At 41.4% G+C, this 22,899-nt stretch overlaps 1 protein-coding gene across 1 annotated transcript in view; it reads right to left on the reverse strand.

The window, feature by feature from the left end:
* Positions 1 to 252: 252 nt before the first annotated feature.
* The window catches only part of KCNK2 (potassium two pore domain channel subfamily K member 2), a 147,028-nt gene continuing 124,381 nt past the window's right edge, over positions 253 to 22,899 (reverse strand). Inside the window, exon 7 of the mRNA XM_090048959.1 lies at positions 253 to 2,404. Coding sequence (XP_089905085.1) covers positions 2,087 to 2,404 — 318 coding nt within the window. The 3' untranslated portion in view covers positions 253 to 2,086. The remainder of the gene's footprint in view (positions 2,405 to 22,899) is intronic.

Raw genomic sequence — 22,899 nt, forward strand, 5'->3', positions numbered from 1 at the left:
AAACAACCAAAAACCAAAATGTTGAGGTGCAGTAACCAGAAAAACTCTGCTGTTTAGTATTTAGAGTCAAGTTGTCCCTTTGATTGTTAAACCAACTTAAATTACAGAAGGCTGCAAGTTGTTATAGAACCTGTGGGCTAACTTTCAGAGGCCTAGTATCACAAATGATTGTTCAGCATCCCAGTGGCAGGAAGCAGAAGACCCAAAAAGGCTTACTTTAATTAAAAACTTTATTTTTCATTACAGTTCACAGTTTATACATGGCAAGAGGAGCTTCTCACCATGTGGACATTCAGAACACTGCACTGGGGAAGAAAGGAATCTTTTTCTTTTATAAGAGCATGGCCTGATACTACTTCATAGAACATCCCTCCTTGTAAAAGCATAGTCTCTGGAAATGCTAATTCATAGATATTTACACTCGTAATTTATATTCATTAGAAAACAAGCTTAAGCATCCAAAACATCGACATTTATATTTTGTATGTATGGTATTTAATGATCAGAGATGCTATAAGATTTGCCATTTGAATCATACCCAATCAACAAAGTCTTGTTTTATTCTTTAATTTACACAGAGCCTAAATAATTCTTTTAGGGCCTGATATAGTCATTTTATGTACAGCCAGGTTACAACAGACTAAAATAAGAAAAAGAATTAAAAAACCCAAAATGACCCATTCCACATGCTCGCCCTGTATTCCTTCTGACTCACACACAACTATAAACAAAAGAGCAAAGGATACAGAATTAAAGACAATGGGTTTTTTCCCCCTTTAAAGAAAACAGACAAACACCGTGGACTGGTTTCAAATCTGCATATCATCAGCCTATCCTTGTGGAATATTCATCCATATTCAGCTTGTGCTATTTATCAGCTTGTCTTTATATCTGTATTTGCATTCAGAAAAATCTGTATTTATAAAGTACAAAGACACAGTAATACCAGGTTCAAATGCATTCCCACATTAGTCACACCTCTAGCACAGGTAGCAGCTGTGCAGTGTGACAGTTGGAAAAGCACTCTGGCAAGATAACTGTGTAAAATATAATATGGCATCTGATGTGACTTGTCTTAAAGAGAAAGTTTAGAATATTTTCAAAGAGCAGATATCTGGCAGCAGCTTTATATCTATTAAAAATGCTATAGTATTTTCTGTATTGTTCTCACAAATGTAATATTAGAATGCACCAATTCAAAGCATGATATTTCCACATATTATTAATTTCTATTTGCTCTTGTCATCTACCAAATAATTTAGTTATCAATAAAAATGAAGGTGTTTTTGGTACATCTATTACGCAGGATAAAACTGCTGAACGCTGCTTGAAAAATATGATCTGAAGTAGATCCACATATTCTACAGGCCTGGTTATAATATATCATCAGGACCTGAGTAAAAAAACTTTCAGTGGACATTTCTGCAACTCTTATAACTTCAGTGCCTTTAAAGCTAAAGCTAGGAGTGTTGCTTTCAGTTTTGGCCTCCATACCCAATGCTGGTATCTTCGTTACAGACACCTTGAAAACATTGTGATTTCAGGCAGGATGGACATTCAAAAGAAATGCATTGCTCATGTAAAACAAACAAACAAAAACCATACACGAGTTATAGAGGTTCTGATTTTTTTGTTTTGTGTTTTTTCAAAAGATAAGGCACTGACAAAAATTTCTTAGGTAAAAGGCTGCATAAGAATTTCTTGCCATTTACAAATATGCTGTAGTCCATAAATGGTTCATTCCTAGGCTCAGTAAGGTAGACCCTGAAAAGTTAAGGACTGATCCCTCAAAGCTACATTGTTAACATAATCCATTCTGTAGGCCATATGGCACATTAGGAGAAATGAAAAACAGTCTGGGCACAAAAGGCATTGTACATTGCTTGTTCCAGCATCTATCAACAATAGAAGTGCCATTTATCTTGTGTTTTTGAAGAGATATGATGATGATTCTGAATTGTGTTTTCCGCTGAACTCATGCACATGTATAAAATGCTATTAGCATCAGTCATGGACAGGAAAAAAAAGGAAGTATACGGCCAGTCTAAACAAGAGTTTCTCCAAAGGTTGGGATCCAAAGTCATGGCTATTTAATGTTTTCAATAACAGCAATCTCTTCTGCTGCACAGTGAGGAGTCAAACCATTCATATAAATGCTGTCAGTCTTTGTTAGAGCTGGCAAGATGTCCTTCTCACTACTTAGGTGGTTGACTGACAGGGTTCTCTTGCAAGGAGTCAGATCTTGACTGTGGTTGACTGCCAGTTCTGCAGAGAGCTTCCTTTTGATGGAGGTAGCCCGTTGAAACTTGTCATAAATCTCTACACTTAAACGTCGGCGGGTTTCTTTGAACTCTGCTGTGACATTGGCTGTCCATTCGGCAGCATGAGCTCTGAACTCTCCTACCTGCAGCACACACAAGAGAGAAATATTACTGGACTTGTACTTTAAGGACTGCTTACATTCAAGAAAACAAAGTGAATAGAGAGAACAATGTTCCTACCTGCTGAACAAGAGCTGTTGCCAACTGGCACAGCTCCTCTGTGACTCAAAGTCACTTTTTAATCAATAAAGTCTAGTTTCACACAGTTACATTCTGTTATCCAAAAAGTGGGGGGAATCAGATTTGTGTCAAGAATGACACTAAAAATGGAACAAAAATATATGCACTTAAGTATTTAAAGGCTAAATCATATGGGGTCACTCAGGGGAATTTCTCTTTAAAAATGATGTCCTGACATCTGAGAAGAACACAGCTGGTTGGGAGGGGTCTACATTCGCAAGAATACGGGCTCTGTTATGTATTGTTACCAAGGATGATAGTCGGGGTTATTTATGGGTATTCACACTGTCTGTGTAACATTCCTTGTAAGACTTGGCACAGAATTTTCTAAATTTAGATAGAGATTTTTTTAAAGAAAATGTCAGCTGCTTTTATAATATTTTCAGTGCAAATTCAAACCCAGGTTAATTCAAGTGACAGTTTTTGTCAAGTCAGCAATATGCTTTGCTGTTTTTTTTCTTTTTCAATTAATCCTCAAATCACATCGAAAAATTACAATTACATCAAGGCATTTCTCAGGCATTACTAATTACACGGAAATTATGTTCTTTCTGCCAGTCAGAAAGCAGGGGTTTCTCACAGCTGCCATTATGCAAATATTTCCATTCTGATTGGATAAGACAATCTGGTTTGTATAATGACTATTTCTCAAGTGAGAAATAAGGAAATACCTTCAATCTGATCAGTTACTGCTCTCAACACTCTGAAAGCATTTGATAGCAATTAACATAGAATCTGATCCACTCTTGGTCAAACCAGTCTCACCCCATGATACCTCATTCCACGTAGCTTTCAGCATCAGCATGAGAAGGTGTTTGAAGGAAGGGAGAAGAGTTAAGGTTGAAGTCTAGGTCCCTTTGGGCACCTAAATGGCAGTTGTCTACCCACATTACATTTTTGTAACTTATGATTCAATGGCCCCTTCACTGTAGATACATAAGTATGCACATATAGACTGAGCCTGCACAGTACAGATGGCCATGCATAAGTCCTGGGGAAAAAAAGACAATGCCCTCCAATGTTCCAGTCCCAGTCTGGTTAGGACATTTGTTCAGGAAGAAGAATACTTGGCTTCTACCCCCTCCCCCTGCAAAGAGGGTTTGAAAGTGTGTCTTTCTGATTTCCCAGAACAGTATTCTAATCATCAGGCCAGAGGCTAAAAGGGTGACCACATTTCCTGAAGCCTGTGGGGAGGAACGATGGGGAACAGAATGCTTCAAGATGCCCCCATTACGCTTCTCAGTTGGAGACCCCTGCATTGTCACACCATTTTGGCATTTTTAAGTGCTCTAGCACAGGAGGGAAGGTGTGGAGGGGGTGCAGATATCTTTCTGATAGTGAATTGTTCAGTAATTGAAATGTGAGCAGGATTTGAATTGCTTCAAATATACATCTGAATTTGCTCCAAAAAGCTGACAGTTTTCTGAAAATGGGACAAAAGCATTCATTTGAACAAAGCAACAGAAAAGTTGTTTAAAATGGGACTGTCCCAGCAAAATGGGACTTATGGTTACCCTACAGGTTAGGCATTGCTCCAATCTTCAGATCTTTTAAAGTTGAACCACCACACTTCGTATTTAAACATCACTGGCTAAGATGGATAGTGAGCAGTGGGGAAATTTCTGCCCTATTGGAAGCAAATATCCATCTAAAATCCAGGGCCTACCAGGACAGCATCTTTCCCATTAAGCCAGTCACTTACTCGCTAGCTTGTTCTGTTCCTCCTGCCTTCCCTAATCCCCCTCTCTTGTCTTCTGGTAAACTTGGCAATGACCATATATTTTGCTAAAATTAACTGTAACCTTAAAATTTATTTTCTATTAAAACATTGGCCTCTGAATGCATTTAGCCCAGCATACACTAATTAAGTTCATATTAGGCTGTTTTCCAGAAAGGTTTTTAATTATTTTTTTCAGATAGTTTAGCTAAGTTCAGAAAGGACATGATAGACCGCTGATTAGTGTCACTCCAAAGGAAAGCACTTTAAAAGACTTAATCCATTTAAACTATTACTCTAGGAGGGCAGAGTCCAGAATTTTCTAACATTGGCAACCAAGCATCAGGGACTACATGAATACATATTTGCTCACAAAATAAATAATAAAAGAAAAGAAAATAACAGAAAAGAAGAGAAATATGAAACACTGGCTTTAAAAAGATTGTAAACCATTTGAAACATGGCCACAGGACTAGGTGAATTTTTCAGTGCAGGTGGAAACTGAGACATAGGGTGTTTAAGAGACATGCTCAGTGCGGGGGGGAGGCACTTTAATTAGCAGAGTTCAGAGAGCTGCATTAATTTAAAAGTGCCCAGAGCATCACGTGTATCAGTGTCCCCACACTTAAAAATCATGGCAGGATACTTCGAAAAAAAGCTAATCAAACAGCCTATCATTTAAAGCACCCCACCACCATTTTTCAGCACAGGCATGCTGATACATGTGATGCTCAGTGCAATAGCAAGGGGCGGGGGGAGAGGGGCAAATGCCCCAGGTACAGAAGCAAAGGGGTGCCAACAGGCATTGCCCAGCTGGGGTGGGGAATGGGATGGAGCTGCGAGTGGCTCATGGGGGGGGGGGGGCGCAGGGATGAGGGAAGGGTGGCTCCTGCTGCTGTGTGTACTCCTGGGGAAGCATAGGGGAGTATGTGCCCCCCTGGATCTGTGCACAGGGTGAGGGTGGACTGTCACTGCGGGCTTTTCCCCAGGCGCAAAACTTCCTTGCCATGGTACTGGTGACACTGCAGTCTGCTGGAGCATAGTAATTACCACACTCTAGCAGACTCGATTAATCAAGTCTGCTCCAACATGCTGTAATTACAGCCCATCAAAGCGGCCTCCCTGCACATGTATAGGTGTGTATAGTCCGTAGCGACAGAAGTCAGGAGGTCACTGAGGAATGGCAGCTTTCACAGCCATGTCTATCTCCAAAACAAACATACAAACAAAAAAACATATTTAGAGCCTGTTTGATTAAGTCAGTTGAACATTCAACTTTGATAGAGTGGCACCACATACCAGTGTGACCTACTACGGTGTGTCTTTTAAAGCCAGGATCATTTTCAGTTCTGCATAGCAGTTGAAGCTAGCAGAATGTTCAGTCAGTACTCAAAATGTGCTTTAGTCATGCAAGAGACACACGTTCTTCAGATTTGAAAAGAAGAAAGTCTGTGCTACCTACAGATTTCAACAGTACCAATTTGTTACCCTCTTCCTCAACTGCACCTCATCTTTCAATCCGGTTCCCAAGTTCTGAACGTGCTTCAGCCACAGCTGGGGACTGGCCCAGTTTTTTTAATCAGTGACGGATTGCTGACATATAGTTGTATTTCCAGGGATGTTGTCAAGACTGGTGGGTTTAAAATTAGCCGTACTGTACTTGTTTTGTTTTGGTTACCAACCCTTTGCACTGTAATGCTGCTCCATTTGTGTGGCTACTGGAAGCCACAAGCATTCCAAACTGCTCTCTCCACCCTGATTTTAACCTTACCCTTACTTGCCTTTTACTGGCAGCTCACATCTCTCCTCTCCTACGCTTTCCCAACAAGGAACCAGCTGGTAATGACTCTGGCAAGCATAATTATCACTGTCTATCCAACCTCCTGCAGGTGAGGGTGCTGTCTCCCCAGCAATGGGGCACTTTCAGTATTTTAATCATTAGGCACAACAGCCATTAAATAGGATTTCTAAATTATAGAGGCTAGGTTGTCAAATTATCAAATTCATATTAAACATCCTTGTCAGATGTAGAAGATATTTTTGGTTGAGACACACAGCTTGGTTCCAGCTCCTGGATTAAATCATGAGTGACATGAACACAATGGTCTCACCCATATCTTCCCATACTTCAAAGCCACCCCACAGTCTGTTATTACTAGTGTGATCTGCAGTTTCTTTAAAAATAGGATACAGAAGGACTGGATAGGCAACATTGTTAAAAATCAGAACTGGGATGCATTAGTACCAACACTGAGATAATTAGCACTATGTAGGGAAGCTGGAATAGCTTCTGCATAAAGTACAAATGCCTCAAATGATTGCTTTTGGCCTCCTGCTATTGTGTGCACTCAACTGCACTCAAGAAAAAATGTTACCTTTTCAGATTATAACTCTTTTTATCATGTAGCACTTGCAAACGCAAAAGGTTACTGAACAAAGAATGTAGTTTATAACTGAGTACATAACCAACCTGCTCGTGAAATTTAATTCTTCCTCTCTTTGTAATGACATTTCAGTAAAGATTCTGGTTCCCTCTCTATCCATCAGGTATGACATATCCTCCTACTGCCTTCAATCTGAGCTTAATTTGGCGTTTGTTAACCTCTTAATATCTGATACTAAGTGATCAAAATGTGAGTTGTCTCTGTTGTTTAAAACAAAAAAAAATTCTGAACATAGATATCTACAGCAAAAACTGTTATTTTTTTCTTCATCTCCACATACCTCATTAAAGCAGATTATACTATTGACTTCAACCAGTCATAGCTGAATTTTCAAAGCAAATATTTTGGAGCAATATATAGATTGGTAGTCCCACAGATCACTGGTGGCAGTCACTAGCATGGAGGAGAATAATTGAAATACACAAAGTACTTCTGAAATACTGGAGAAAGGTACTGGAATGACAGCACCATTATTAGGAGTGAGATGTCCCCTGTCAACACCAGTATGATCTTCCTCCAGAGAAGAAATACATATGGAAACATAACCATCCCTATTCATCTCAGCAGAGTAATAATGCTGAAGTGTTATGACAACAATTTGAATACCAACATTACTAATTATATATTTACTAATAACTTTACAATAGATATCCAGCTAAGTTGTAAGTATGGCTTGAATCTGTGGATGGTAAATGGTTTCCCCTGTATCCAATCTAAAATGAGGTATTTATGTTAGAGATAGTAGCAACTTTCCTTTTAACATCACTAGTCTGGAAAATCATGTGCAACTCTTACAGTTTACAATTCCTGTTGTAATTTTAATGTGTACATAATTTGTTTAAAAACTTTTGTCTCAAAGTCTTCCTTTATTTAAGCTTGTCCTGAACAGTAATTTTGATGCTGTTATTTTGCTTCATCCAGTTGACACCAAAGTCTCAAAGGCCTTCATGACTACTTCAAAAGTAGCAGCCAGTTCTACAAGACCTACATCCACAAGAGGAAGATCTTAATCTCTTAATCAGTGAAATTCACACAGAAAAAAATATGTTTCTCTTCAAGAAACATCCTCTACCCAAATGCCATACTAAGGTTTTTGAAACATGATGCGAAACAGTTTCTAGGTTCTAAATTTTGCTTTGTGTAATGTATAATATTATACATTACAAATATAAATATATAAATATTTACTTTTACTATATAAAAAATAAGTCAGTTAACCACCTTTTTAATGTGGCACACCAAAAGTAATATATTAATTTCTCTATTAAGTAACAAAACAGTTTCCAAACCTTTTGCATATTACTGCAGATGTCACCAGAAGACAGGAAAAATCCCCAACAACATTATGTAAATGTAATAAAATGTAACTACTGGTTACGGGAGAGAGGCCAAAACTAGAATTCTTGTATTCACTATGTGGCTTTTCCACTAATTAAAATATTTGTAAAAGAAAGTTCCTCACTTAAAAGGAACTAAACAAAACTGACATTTTGCTTTGCCATGGAATAATAAACCTGACAGTAAAAGAATTTAATTTCAAAATTTAAAGTATTGCAGGTTACAATTGCAGCCTCCCTTTAGCTTCCAATTGCAGCCTCCAATGGCTGCGTCCAGACAAAACGGCTGTGTGGTACATGGTGCCGCGGACACGTCTGCAGTGCCATATACTGCACATTCAGGTGTTCTCCCTGCTTCAAGGTAGCAGCACCAGGGCAGGGGGGGTGGGGTTCTGACCCTGGGAGATCCCAGGGTGAAAAACACCTGTACAAAAATAAAGTGGGGCGACACAGGCAGGGACAGCATGCACTGCCCAAAACTGGAGTCTGGCCAGCCAAAGCCACACTCCAGCTGCCAGCAAGGCTCCAGGCAGCAGGATCGCTACCGCTGGAGGCCCCCAGGACCCCAGGTAAGGCTTTTGGGACCAGCACAGGGCTCGCCCCAGCCTCCCCTACTCCACCTGTTGTAACTTGCTGCATACCAGAGGCACAGGTGTTCCCCAGGGATAAGTGGCAACAGCACAAGGTGTCCTGCTGTAGTTGTCCCTGGGGAAACAAACATCCATGCTTATCTGGATGCAGCCCTTGAGTCTTTACTGGCCTCATCAGGTCATGAAACAGAACAGAGATAGGACACTTTACTCTGACATGTGGCTTTCACCTACCCATTGATAGGAAGCACATGCCTATTTTCGTCTTGCTGGACTTCATGTCACCTTTGTATCTACTAATGACCAAACACTCTTATTCAATGATCAAGAAACCACACAGGTAAAGGGCAATGTCCTCAACTGCTCATTCTTCAAAAGACCATAATCACTATCTATGCAAAGTTGTTGGAGGAGATGGTGTGGGCTACCACATATCGATAACAATATTCTTTATGCCATGTGTAAACAATACCCTTTTCTATCTTTCTCCCTGTCTGGCTGAGATCAGTGCCTGAGATCTGAAACAGAACATAGGCAAGACTGGGATGATGTTACTAGGGAGATAGAAGAACTCTGGGGAATTTACCTGTATGTAACTGTCCCCAACTCCTAAAGGCCACTCACATTTTTAACTTAGCCTGGAGCTTTGGGGCTTGTAACAGGGAACCCAAAACCTGTTACTTGGGCACAATGGCAGGGGAGGAGATTGTAACAGGGAGCCAAGGGACTCCTGTCACTTGAAGAGAAGGCAGCAGGCTAAGCCAGCTGTGTGGAGCTGCAGCGGTAGGAATGCAGGCTGGCCCTTAATTAACAAGGAAAACCCCTGTGTGAAGCTGGGGAATGCACATGACAAAGGGGGAAGTGACTTCCAAGCCCAGGGCCTGAGCTACAGCAGGTAGTCTGGCCCTGCATGCTCAAGGGAGAGGAGCTCCTGGGTGAGATGCCTCCAGCAAGCAGAATGGCAGGTACTTGAGCTGCTACTCTGGAGGCTGCCAGAAGAGAGTTAGGGGTAGCTGATGGCCTGTAGTGAGGAAATAACCCATACCTGGTAGGTTTTTAGCTGTTAAGCAATGGCTTATATTTATGCACTGCACTGCACAGGTGAGTTCTGTACAACACTGGCTGGTATGGGGCGGGGCTTGGCTGTTCCATTGGTGAGTGTGGGGTGGGTGCAGGTGGGAGTTTGGCACATGCTGCCCTGGCACAAGCACAGCCCCATGCAGAATGCTGTGGGGGCAGCTGCAGAGTGGATGAGGGGGAGGCAGACCACACCTGAACCTTCCTCTGCACTACACTGCACTGCACTGCACTGCACAAGTGAGTTTTGCTGCACATGCCCACCCCCTCCCCCTCATTTTTATCCCTACCCCCAGCCAGCTCCCAGACCCTACCATATGGGTAGCCCCCCTGACACCGCCATCCCCCACACACACCCGTGCCCCCACACCCACCACACACAATATACAAGAGTAAGACTTTATTTTGAGATATTATGCAATCACCTCTATATATACTACTCCAAAAATATAAATCAGAACAATATTTTTTTAATAAAATTAAAATATGTTATAGCAGATGCTTGATTTTTAGTATATGACTTTTTTCATCTATAATTTGTTAAAATGATATCTTCTGAAAGATTTTATGTGCACAGCCCTTGACAGCTCACCAAAACTCATTAACTGGTCCACCTGCCAAAATAAGTGCCCACCCCTTGCCTTAAGGCAAGTAGGACCTTACATGTGGACACTCTTAAAAACGCTCCCTTAAATCTAACTAAACAATCTACTTCTTCTTACTTGGGCAGAATAAAAATATCTCTGTCTCTACTTAAAAACTCAGGAGGTACTAAGATTCTACGGTGGTAGGTTCTATATTAAAAGCTATACTGAAAGATAAGTATAGTCAGAGGAACTACAAAAGGAACTTTTATACTCAGTATTTCTAACTAATTTGTTTGTTCTTTCTTGATAGCTATACTTTTAAATTATTTTCTTTGGCACAAAGAGTTTGTATATTTCATCATCTTTATAAAGCTACTTTAAGCCAAAAAGTGAATTAAATAACAAGTGGGTAGGCTGGATACATCCCCCTTATTAAATCTGAAGGAGAAAAAAGTGAAGCTTGCTTCATAGAGGTTCTTGTTCCCCAGTCTATAATTTCTAACAATTATCATTAATGCATTCTCCAAAGTATTGAAATTTCACTTATTCCCGAATGTTCTTTTCAGTTACTTAAAAACAACACAATTAACTTCACTAAGACACAATACTCTACGACAAAGCAAGAAAAGCATGTGTCACATTATCCATACAAAAGTGAAGAGTATATAACACTTTGTCTCTGCTTTCAAGAAACTCATCTAATATTCTCAAGAACTGAGGAGTGCAGCTTTTTTATAAGGGGAACAGATAGACACAAAATCAACAGAGCAATTGCTGGTATGCCCCTCCCACAAAGAGGGGCGCAAAGCCCAGCCCACAGCACCAGCTGCCTCTTCTGGGCAGAGATGGGGGGGCAAGTGCCCCCTGGGGCATCCACTGGGGTCCACCCTGCCCCCCCCAGACAAGCCACCTGGGCTCAATCCTCCCACCACCCACCTGGTTAAGACCCCACTCACCAGCCTGCTCCTGTACTTGATCTGACTACCACACCTTCCCTCACCTACTGACTGATCTGCTGGGCTGGGGAAGGGGTGCGTGTGAATGCAGGCACATGATCAGCCCCCTCAGCCCAAGATTAACCTCAAGAGACACCAGAATCGACCTGTAGATTCCAATCAACTGGTGGGTGACCACTGATCTAGAATAAGCTTGTGTCCACAGTAGACAATGCAGCTATCACAGTTCATCTGCGCTTGAGACTGGTCTGTAGAGTACAGTAGTAAAATAGTAATAGAGTTTTCTGAAAAGTGTTTTGAGATCCCAAAAACAAATGTCAGGCATAAATTTTATTTCCATTTTTGGGTCAGGAAGCTGAGGTGTAGAGAAAACCCACTCTGTATAATGGGTACAGTCCTAGGGAGAACATCTCAAGGAGAAAGTAACAGAAAATTCAGCAAACTACTAATTTTAGCAAGATTTTTTGGGTGAATCTGATATCTTTTATTAGACCAACTTAAATAGTTGGAAAAAAAACTTTTTAAAGCAAGCTTTCGGGTTTAAAAACCCATCATCAGGCTGAGGAAGTTTCCGCAGTTGGTGTGTGCTCTTCCTGGATGGAACGAAAAATAAAGAAGGCAGAGGCTTGGCTGGTATGCATATAAGATAGGCAGTCAGTGAAGATGTAAATTGAGGAGTCAGTGGGTGAGACACAGGCTGGCTGGGGGGGAGAAGCAGGATGAATGTAGCAGTTAAATAGTGGAGAGGTACCTGGGGAGTCAGATGTCAGGCAGGTTATAATGTGTCATACATCCAATGTCTAGATTTAGTCCATGATTTTTAGTATCCAGGAGGTTTAGTATCTAGGATAGTATCCTCCTGGATAATAAAAATTGTGGACTACATATAGACACTGGATGTATGACACATTATAACCTGCCTGACATCTGACTCCCCAGGTACCTCTCCACTATTTAACTGCTACATTCATCCTGCTTCTCCCCCCCAGCCAGCCTGTTTCTCATCCACTGACTCTTCAATTTACATCTTCACTGACTGCCTATCTTATATGCATACCAGCCAAGGCTCTGGCTTCTTTACTTTTCGTTCCATCCAGGAAGAGCACACACCAACTGCGGAAACTTCCTCAGCCTGATGAAGGGTTTTTAAACCCAAAAGCTTGTTTTAAAAAGTTTTTTTTCCAACTATTTAAGTTAGTCTAATAAAAAATATCAGATTCACCCAAAGAACCTTGTCTGCCTATGTCCTTAGACCAACACATCTACAACCTATACCCCTGTAATTTTAGCAAGAGCACCAAAGCACAAACTTTGCCATCTTTACCTTACATGTCTTAATACAAGTTTTGTTTGAAGAAGGCCAATCAGTACAGGAACAAAGCATGGTGGGTTACATTTAGTATTTCTTGAGAAAGACAGAATCTATGTAGAATATGCAAAGAGTGTTTTAGATGGGAGAGAGAGGCAAAATTCAGTTAGGAATTAATTCAGGCATAACCCAATTATCAGCAAATAACACCAATAATCTAGCTTCTTTTACCATTTCTTGCCAATTGCTACACTTTTTAAGTTGTATAAAAGCTCCTTTCTTACCTCCTGATCACCGTGGTATTGTCTAAAATGTTAGGGAATTTCAGAACAGTGCTGTCTTCCTTTTTTATGCTTTTATTAAAAACCCCATTATTAAAAAAATTAAAAATTGCAAAGTTTCCCAAGACATGACATTTTATAACCAAGTGGAATAGATTTAGAAGGTGTTTTGAACATGTAACTACATGATGCCATAACTGCCCAGATAGTAATTTTAGGCTAGGGACAGACATTACACATAAACCAGTTTAAGTGATCAGAAACTGGTTTAAACCTGTAACAGAACAGACATTCAGCAGACGTAAACCAGTTTCAAAATGGCTAAAACCAGTTTGAGATAAACCTGGTTGACTGTAGTATCAGACTTAACTGATTTGGCTCAAACAAGTTTATGCAGTGTCTGTCCCAGTCCCCTTCCTGGTTTAACTTAAACCAGAGTCCCGCGGCATCCCAGATGCTTTGCAGCCCTGGGCAGGGCTCTCTGCTTCACAGTAGGGCTGGCTCCACCCCTCTGCTCTCTGACTGGAGCTCCAGCAGGCACAGCAGTGTCTGCCTGGCTTCCCTGTATCTGCCCTTGCCCCCAGCTCCTGCAACCACCACTCCCTGCTCAAACAGAGATTTCCCCCCTTCCCCCTCCCACAGCGCAGACCTGACCATAGCCAGCATGTGGCATGCTAGCTAATGCTAAGAGGTGTCTGTTTATATCAGATAAGACAAAGGCAGACAGGACAGGCTTAGGGCTTTTTGGAGCTAATCAACCTGTCAACTGGTAGTGTCCCTCCCTTCCTTCCTTGGAAAAAGCTGTTTAAGAAGAGCTTCAACTAATGAGAGTGACTTTTGTTTTCTTGATGAGGTGCTAAATGGTGTTATCAACCCCCTGCTTGGTTGGCCAGGAGTGTGGGGGAGGAGGCGAACCCCACCCTAATCAGAGCATCCTGCCCGGGCCAATCTACACCCCCATTTAGCTCAGCATTGTGCAAGGGAAGGGAGGGCTACTCTAGTGCCCCCTGGCTTCTAGCCTGAGCCACTGCAGACATGTGTCTGCATTTCTTCAGTCCGGGGTGGGGATGTCTGTGCTGTTATAAACTGGTTCAGCCTAACCAGGTTAGACTAACCTGCAAAGATTGAATCAATTCGGGCTCAGGTTTTTTGAATGTCTGTCTGTAGCCTTAATGGGTAAGAGCCACAGAATATATGATAATATTTTTTCAATGCTGTTGTTCAGTTAACACATCTAGACATCCTTAGTCAGATGTACTTTCTGACAGAAGAGTTTCCAAATATAAGAGTACTTTGGGCCTCTCTCACATCCAATAGAGATGAACTGGAACCTGTTACCCATCTGAATGCAGTACTTCTCTGCAAAACACACCACACCCAATATCCTGGATGGACTGAACAGTCACTTAGATGTGCCAGCTACTTTGAAGCATGCTCCTGTTCAAGTTCCAAAAGCCAGTGTCTGCCCTTTAACCCTTACCGATTCCTTTGCAAAATAAAACCTCAGATTCAGGAATACAGTAGGATTACTGATTCATTAAATAAAACCAGCTTGCCTTCCTTTTGTCTTTCATAATAATGTGGTCTTCATTCCAAAGAGTAGATAATTATAAAGAATAATCCACTGTTCAGTTTTGAGTTACATTTTAAGAAAGATGATCAAGCTAGGTCAAACTTATCTCTGACTGACACCAAAAACTGATTTATCCTGTTCTGTAGAACGCTGACACTGGTACCTATTTAAGGGTCATTTAACAAAGAACCCCTCTGCATTCCAAGTCAGTTTCCTTATGTATATGAAATCTTTTTTATCTCTTCATATTTTTACTGCCTATTGTATTCCAATGTTGTCTATAGATCCAAAATAAGATTAGGTGCCAAAGGGCTTGATGCTGTATACACATCTAATAATAGACACCACACACATATACAAGGAGCAGAATTTCCTGATTCTTTAATGTTTATTAGTGCAACCTTAATAATAGCATGTTAATCTAATTTTTGGAATGTTCTGTATCTCTCACACACTAAAATTAATACAAGACTGGGTACTAGAAAGCATTTTCCACTATTCTTTCCAGTCTAATTTTAGAATAATGATCTCACCGGTCCCTGAGAATTTTACTCTACAGGCTAACTCTCCTCATAATTAGGAAATGCTTTCTATCAGTTGTCTTAAATATATCCCTTTGTTCAAGTGCAGCCCCAATTTATTTAACTCTCATGTTTTGCTCAGCAGAATATGTGAAACTTTATGCAAGTTATTTGCAAATATGGAAATTATTTAATTATTTAATGATGTAAACTTAATTGCCATGAATTTGTATATGACCATAAATGTTTGCCACCAAGATGCCTGCCTCAAGGTTTAGCAGGGGAAGGACCTGGTGCTTCACAAAACTTGGTAGCTATGAAATGTGAGTGGACACTGAAGAAAGTCTTGGGAGTAGATGGGTGCTGGATTTAGAGTTAGCTGAGGAAAGAAGCCACAGCAGGCATGTTTATGGGGAAACCTGGGTGAAACTTATAGGAGCTGTGGACTGTCATTGGCATGTATGGGTGGAAATGACTGGAAAGTTGTAAAGTAACTGAGGAAGCTGGATTTGTGGGAGTGCCTAGTAGAATTTTAGTAAATGGTGGCTGTCAGGGACCTAAAGAAAGGTGGGATTTCAGTATGTCTACGTTCAGCAGAAGAGGATGGAGACAAGTAGGTTTATGGTCATGTCTAGTAAGATAAGTAGGTAACCGAGGCCTGGTTTCATGGTAGTTTTGTCATGGTGACCAGGCAAAGGAGTGGGGTAGCTTCAGGAGAAGCTGGGAACAGCTGGGTTTGGTGTGGCGTGCCCAGGAAACATGGGGCAGCTGGGTGGAGTTGCTGACAGCTGAGCAGATGAGTATGTCTAGGGAAGGATCTGGCTGGTTGTTAGAGGGGGAACTGCTGTCTCCTTAGTTCCTAGCCTGTTCCAGCTGAGAGTCAGCAGCAGACTAGTTGCTGCCAAATAAGCATCTGCCATAACATCCTCTGACAGCTGGCAGATGAAGTTGCAAGCCACATGTGACATTCAGTCTGGGCTGAAGAAATGCAAGTGGGATGGCTTGCATGAATGACAGGTCTGCATTTGATCTAATTATTAAAGGAAGTTTTTTCTTTTATGACAAACAGAGAACATGCCCTAGATTTGACTACTGTGTGGCCCCACTATATGTCACATGTAAGGCATGATTAACCAATTAATCACACCTTAAGTAGTAACCGAGCCACATGCTCATTCAAGTAATGGCATGATAAAAAGAGGAATAAGCTACAAAGTTATTTCACATATTTTGTGGAATGGAGGGGGGGAGGTCCATGTGCACCTCTGAGCCTGGGAGCTCCCAGCTGATGCTGGCTCCGAGCTGTGGGAGCACTTGCCCCCTTGCTGTGAGCCCCACCAGCTGACTGGTCTCCTAGCCATAGGGGTGTCCCAGGGGTCCCTTCTGCAGGGAGACTGCAGTTGATGTGCTGTCCCAGCTACAGGGGTGCTTAATCCAACCCCATGGCTGGGAGACCATAACTGATGCAGGGCTGGGACGCATGAAGCTGCAGGAGCTTGCTTCATGCCATTGAAGGGGGAGCCTGGGATTGGGTCCCCCCTGCACCAGCAATAAGGTGTGATGGGATCTGCTTCATGCTCCCACAGTCATGCCTCCTGCCATGCACATATATCACGGCAGGAGGGACAATTGCATGGATCACACATTAGATCCCATTGCACCTTTACCTGCATGTGTAGAGGGACCCTTATACTTTCTTAAGACCAGAAAGAATCATTGTGATCATCTAATCTGAGCTCCTGCATAACACAGGTCATAGAATTCACTGAGTTTTACCCACACAAAGCCAGAACTTCTGGCTACATGAGGCATTTTAGAAATAGTCTTAACCTGCAAGCTACAATGGACAGAGAATCTGCCACATATCTAGGTTATCTGTTTCAGATACCCTTATCAGTGATCAGTTACCCTCACTATTAAAACTCTGCATCTTATTTCCAGTTTGAATTATCCTAGTTTCAGCTTCCAGCCATTGCTTTTTGCTATGCCTATGTCTGCTAGATTAAAGAGCTGTCTGATATCTGCAATTTTCTCCCCATATGGGGACTTTTACTTTATTCTGAAGTAACCTCATAACTTTATCCCAGATAAATGAAATGAATTGAGCTTCTAAAGTACAATTTCTTAAGATTTATGAGACGTGTATTTTTTATTCTTTTTTCTGATATCTTCCTAATTTTTCAACATTCTTTTTGAAGTGTGGACCACAGAACTGGGTAGTGCAATCCAGTAACAGCCTTGCAAACAGCATTAACTGAAGTGTTATCACCTCTCTGCTCCTACTCATTGCTGTCCTAATTATACAGCCAAGGACTGTGTTACTCTTGTTGTTAAGAATTGTTTTTCACTGTGTTTCACTGAAGGTCACATTCACAGTGTTATCTGCTATGACTCCTAAACATTTCTTAGATTCATTGCCTTCTGGGAACAAACCTTTGCCTGGTAACTAACATACACATTTTCTTCATGGATGTAGGAACTTACATTCAAATACATGTTCTTCAAATAAGTTCATCTTAAAAAATTACCAGTTTGCTTGACTTTTTACCTATTTACCATTTTTTTCTTTTATTTACTATTTTTTTCGTATACTGGATAGAAAAAATTCTTAGCCAGCCTATTATTTTGGAAGAAACAGACAAATTAAAGTAGAATACCATTAAGCACCCCTCTGCACATGCAGATAAGTCACAATGGGATCTAACACTCGATCCACACAGTTGTGCCTCCTGCCATGCCACACATGCCTGGCAGGAGGTGCAATTGTGGGAACGTGCATTAGATTTCATCAGTTTATTGCTGGTGCAGGAAGAGCCTGATCCTGGGCTCCCCCTACACTGGCAAGATTCAAGCTCCTGCAGCTGGGAGCCCCCTCATGACTGAGAGGGATCACAGGAGTGCCACACACACCCGCAGGACTGGGAAATGCAGCTGCCACAATCTTCCATTTGTGTGAAGCCCCCTGGGGCTGAGAGATCACAGCTGCTATCTTCCAGCCCTGGGGGTTTTATGCACCCCCAAGGCTGGGAGATTGCGGCAGCCATGAACTTCCAGCCCCAGGGGTTTCACACATCCCCAAGACTAGAAGATAATAGCAACTGCAGTTTCCAGCTCTAGGCATAAGGGGAACTCCCAAGGCTGGAAGACTTCAGCAGCTGCAATCTTCCAACCATCAGGCCTCCACGCACCCCCAGGGCTGGGAAATTGCAGCCACCCCCAGTTGCTGCCAGGACCCAACTGCGTCCCGGCACCAGGTGTGCTGCCCGGACCCAGCATCTACAGCTGCCAGACCCCAGGGTGTTGTTGGGACCCAGAATCAGCAGTTTCTGGGGCAGAAAGTCCTCTTAGCTGTAGGACTCCAGCCCCACAGGAGATGTGCAAATTAAAGATCAATAGCAACCAGCTACAAAAATTTAGTATACATTTTCAAGGTCTACCTTTATAGCTGGCTGGGGCTTTTTATGGTGCGAAAAGTGCTTTGCACATGTAGCTGGTCTCAAGGTAATTGTGAAATTAACAGTTAAATGTGTAAAACCTGTAACATGTAGAGGGGGGCCTTAGGATCAGAATTTTTTGAGTTGTAATGCACTACATGCTGTTGTATAGTGACTTCCAGTGACAAATCACTTTTAACCTTAATCACAGATGGGACTATAAGCACTTGATGATGCTTTATTTTTGCTAAAATATTGGGAACTAAACTTGCACAATACAGTTTATTTCAGCAAACAGCAGCTAAAAAACATGGCTATTTCACAAGCCATTTAAAAATATCTGTGTGTTTTTGCTGTTGCAAATAGACTTGTGCAAAATTGAGGGGGTTTTTTCCTCACCAAAACAAAAATCATCAGCTGGGGGGAGGGGGAGAGGTTCAAACCAAACTGTTCCATTTTGCATAAATATTTCTTCCTCTGTATTAATTACTATTTAAATATATTATGGAAATTGGAAGTGTCAACAAAAGAGATCTTACCACCCCAAAATATTTTATCAGTTGGTGGCTAGGGCTCTTTCCTAGGAGGCAATTAGGATGGGTTCAGATCTACTCAGGTAGGTCTTTGGTCTGCAGGGTGAGGGTATTTAACCTTGAACTACTAGGGGAAAAGGGGGACAATGTCACATATGCCTCAATCACCATAAATCTAACTCCTTTTATAAAAAAAAAATATTTGACAAATTACCTGACTTTGTTAATAGTTTTAAGATGACTGAAACCAAATTTTCCAAGATATACTATTCATTCCTAAAATGCCGAGCTGCAGCTGCAAATATTACATTATGCATGTTGCTAGTCACCCTGTAAAAATGCCTGTACACAATAAAACAACAATATGGAAAATGAAGCAAAACAGTGATAGTCTTCATTCAAAAAAAATCTTCTCGTCTGATAACTGCATACACAGCCAATACATGCTGTTTACTTCATGATATGTTAAATGCATTTGAAGAGAATCTGGCCCCAGCGGTCTTTCCTGTCCAAGTGCAGGGAGGCTGGACCAGATGATCTGTAAGGTCCCTTCCAATCCCTAACAACTATCAAAATATGAAACTATGGTATTTTCCTTCATTGATAAACACACCAGAAGGGTCTCACAGATTTCCAACCAGATCCATGGTTTACAAGTGCTCATGTGATAGTATTAGATGTTCATTACATCAGTTTCACTTGGTGGTAAAAAAGATACTTTAAATATGAAGATCTCACTCTTTGTTCAGTCTGAAGGACAAGACCTCCCTCCACCATATTCTTTCATTTTTCCTGGAAAGTGGCTGACAATTCAAAGCCTCTAATATTGTGTGTTTGATGAAAATAGCAGGTAATTTTATCTAAATGCTGTTAGCTGTTGTAGTTGAGCACACAGGTACACCTGATAAAGAGATGAGAAGTAAATATAGCACTCTATTTGTTAATTATTAAATATAACTTTTCTGACAAATTTTCTGTATTAAAAGACATTCAAGCACTTCTTAAATAGTCTACTAGAAAAGAAGAAAAGAGTGATTTAGCTACTGGTCCAATCCATATCCCAATTAAATTATTAACAAGATTCCCATTTCCCCACAGTAATTCCACAGAGAGGGGAACACTACAAATCCCAGAGCTATGCAAGAAGTTTGACTGGGTGATTTTTAGGACTCCTTAAATAAATATATGCCTATGAATGCATGAGGCTGGATAGTCCAAGAGGCTCCTTCCGCTTGTATGCTCTAGATTGAGTTCTGTTTCCCTGGATGTTATTTGAGGTTTTGCTCTTGGCACTAATGGGATCAAACAGACCATACAAGAATCAAATGGGCTTAACACACTTATAATTATACAAACAATTTTCACATCAAACGAAGTGAATTCAGTATTTACATGAATCTTTAGATCCAGTCTATAAAAGCCTGGTTCACCTCCATTCAAGTCAATAGAAAGCCTCCCAGTGACTGGAGAGGTTCTGAATCAGATCCAGATAATGTGAATTTAAAAGGAGCCAGGAAAGTTAGGCACCTAGTTCATATTAAATGATGAAGACCTTCTTGCAGGAAAATTCATCAACCTAAAAAGTGCAGCACTCCAAAGTGAATGGAAATACCGCACAGGATAATTCCTGCTGAAATCTTTCTTTCCAAAAGAATGTTTGATCAAAAGACCAAATCAATGTTCTGAGTAATCAAAGTACACACACCGTAATGAGGAGGAGGAAGTCTGAGGAAAGCTCATACTGCTGAAGCTGAACTTCAGACAGAGATCATCTACCTAAGATTACTACACACAATGTTCCCTTGGCTTTCTGGCTCCTCATCTCTTTTTTTTTTATGAATGAAGTCTAGCAATAGAACTATAATCCAAAAACTCACAACTCCGTTTCTGCTTGTCTTTTAATTCCCTCCCTATCTGATGCATTAAAAGTTTTTGAGTATGCTGTAGGAATCTTTATGCCATCAAAACCTAGAGAAACATTTGAATTATTCTACCTTTAACATGAAAAATATTGAGTAATGTAATAACAGTGATTAAAAATCCTTAGCAATAATTCCAGATAATTCTAGATATTTAAAAATGCAAACATTTCCTTTAAAGGTGAACGGAACTGTAATATGAACAGCACTGGTTTTTCTGTTTGTTTTTCTGTTTGTTTTTTTTTGTTCCAACACCACTTTATATGCAGCAGATGTTTGTCACTATGCTAATTTTTTTTTTCCTCTTGGGACAAGGAAATGCCTCATCTCCCCTATACCTTCTATAAACTAGGAGGTTTCATAGTTAGTAGGGTCAGAAGGGACCTGAGCAGATCATCAAGTCCAACCCCCTGCCATGGCAGGAAAAAGTACTGGGGTCAAATGACCCCAGCAAGGTGTTCATCCAGCCTCCTCTTAAAGACCCCCAGGGTAGGGGCCAGCACCACTTCGCTTGGAAGTTGGTTCCAGATCCTAGCCGTCCTGACAGTGAAGTAGCGCCTCCTGATATCTAGCCTAAATCTACCCTCTGCCAGCTTGTGACTGTTATTTCTAGTCACTCCTGGTAGTACACGGGGGAACAGGGACTCCCGCAATGCCTGCTGGTCCCCTCTGACTAGTTTGTAACAGGCCACTAGATCCCCTCTCAGCCTTCTCTTGTGGAGGCTGAACAGGTTCAGGTCCCTGAGCCTCTCCTCATAGGGCCTGCCCTGCTGACTCCTGATCATGCGTGTGGCCCTCCTCTGGGCCCTCTCCATGTTGTCCACATCCCTCTTGAAGTGTGGCGCCCAGAACTGGATGCAGTACTCCAGCTTCGGCCTGACCAGTGCCGCATAGAGGGGGAGAATCACTTCCTTGGACCTGCTCAAGATGCATCTGTGGATGCATGACAAGGTGCTGTTGGCCTCCCTGACTGCATCCCCACACTGCCGGCCCATGTTCATCCTGGAGTCAACGATGACTCCAAGATCCTTTTCCGCCTCTGTACTAACAAGAAGGGAGTTCCCCAGCCTGTAGGTAGGGTTCTGGTTGTTCCTCCCCAGGTGCATCACTTTGTACTTGTCGGTGTTGAATCCCATCCTATTCTCATCCGCCCACCCTTGTAACCTGTCTAGGTCCGATTGCAGCCTATTCCTCCCTTCTAGCATGCCCACATCCCCCCACATCTTAGTGTCATCAGCAAATTTGAACAGGGTGCTTTTTACCCCCTCGTCCAAGTCACTGATGAAGATGTTGAACAGTGTGGGCCTGAGGACCAAGCCCTGGGGGACCCCACTCCCCACATCCCTCCAGGTCGAAAATGAGCCAAAGAGGTAAATTAGAAAAGAAAGTAAAATGTAAATTGAGTTGAAAAAAATCAACCAGATTTCTAAATAACACAACCATTCCCTAGGAAGTGCCCGAAATACTCCCCTAAGAACTAAGCTATTATTCTTGACGTAAAAAAGAGCAACAGAAAAGTGAATTCTTATCATCATGTAGAAAAAACAGGTACCTACTTTAGGGCAGAAATAATAAAAGTTCATTTGGGAGAAAGGAAGAGTGGCTTGTAACATCAGGGGACACACCTAATCATGGGGCTGGACTGGTTTCTGATGCAATTAAAGGTGAGCTTGGAGGTTGACATATACAATGCCGAATGGCCATTTCCTATTAAAACTGATGACAATCCTGGGTTTGGGTATAGTAAAGTAATATGTAGAAGCAGCATTGCCTTTTACCAATATTAACCATATCTTTTCTTTACTAAACATTTTTAACTATTTTTTAATGTTCTCTTGGTCACTTTTGCAACATAGTAGACACCATAGTTTTGCTGGAACGTACTGTCAGAATTACTGCCCTGCACTAAAAAATGCCCTGCAGAATTTCTTTTTTGACTCCATTTTGTGTTGATATCTGGAGACAGACAGTTACCACATGCTGGAAAACAAATTTTTAAATATATACCTCTTCTAGGATGGATCACCACAGAATCTATCAGGTTGAGGATAGTACTCCCA

The sequence above is a fragment of the Crocodylus siamensis genome, chromosome 1, assembly GCF_052110815.1.
Source record: "Crocodylus siamensis isolate JL-2025a chromosome 1, ASM5211081v1, whole genome shotgun sequence".
NCBI classification, from domain to species: domain Eukaryota; kingdom Metazoa; phylum Chordata; order Crocodylia; family Crocodylidae; genus Crocodylus; species Crocodylus siamensis.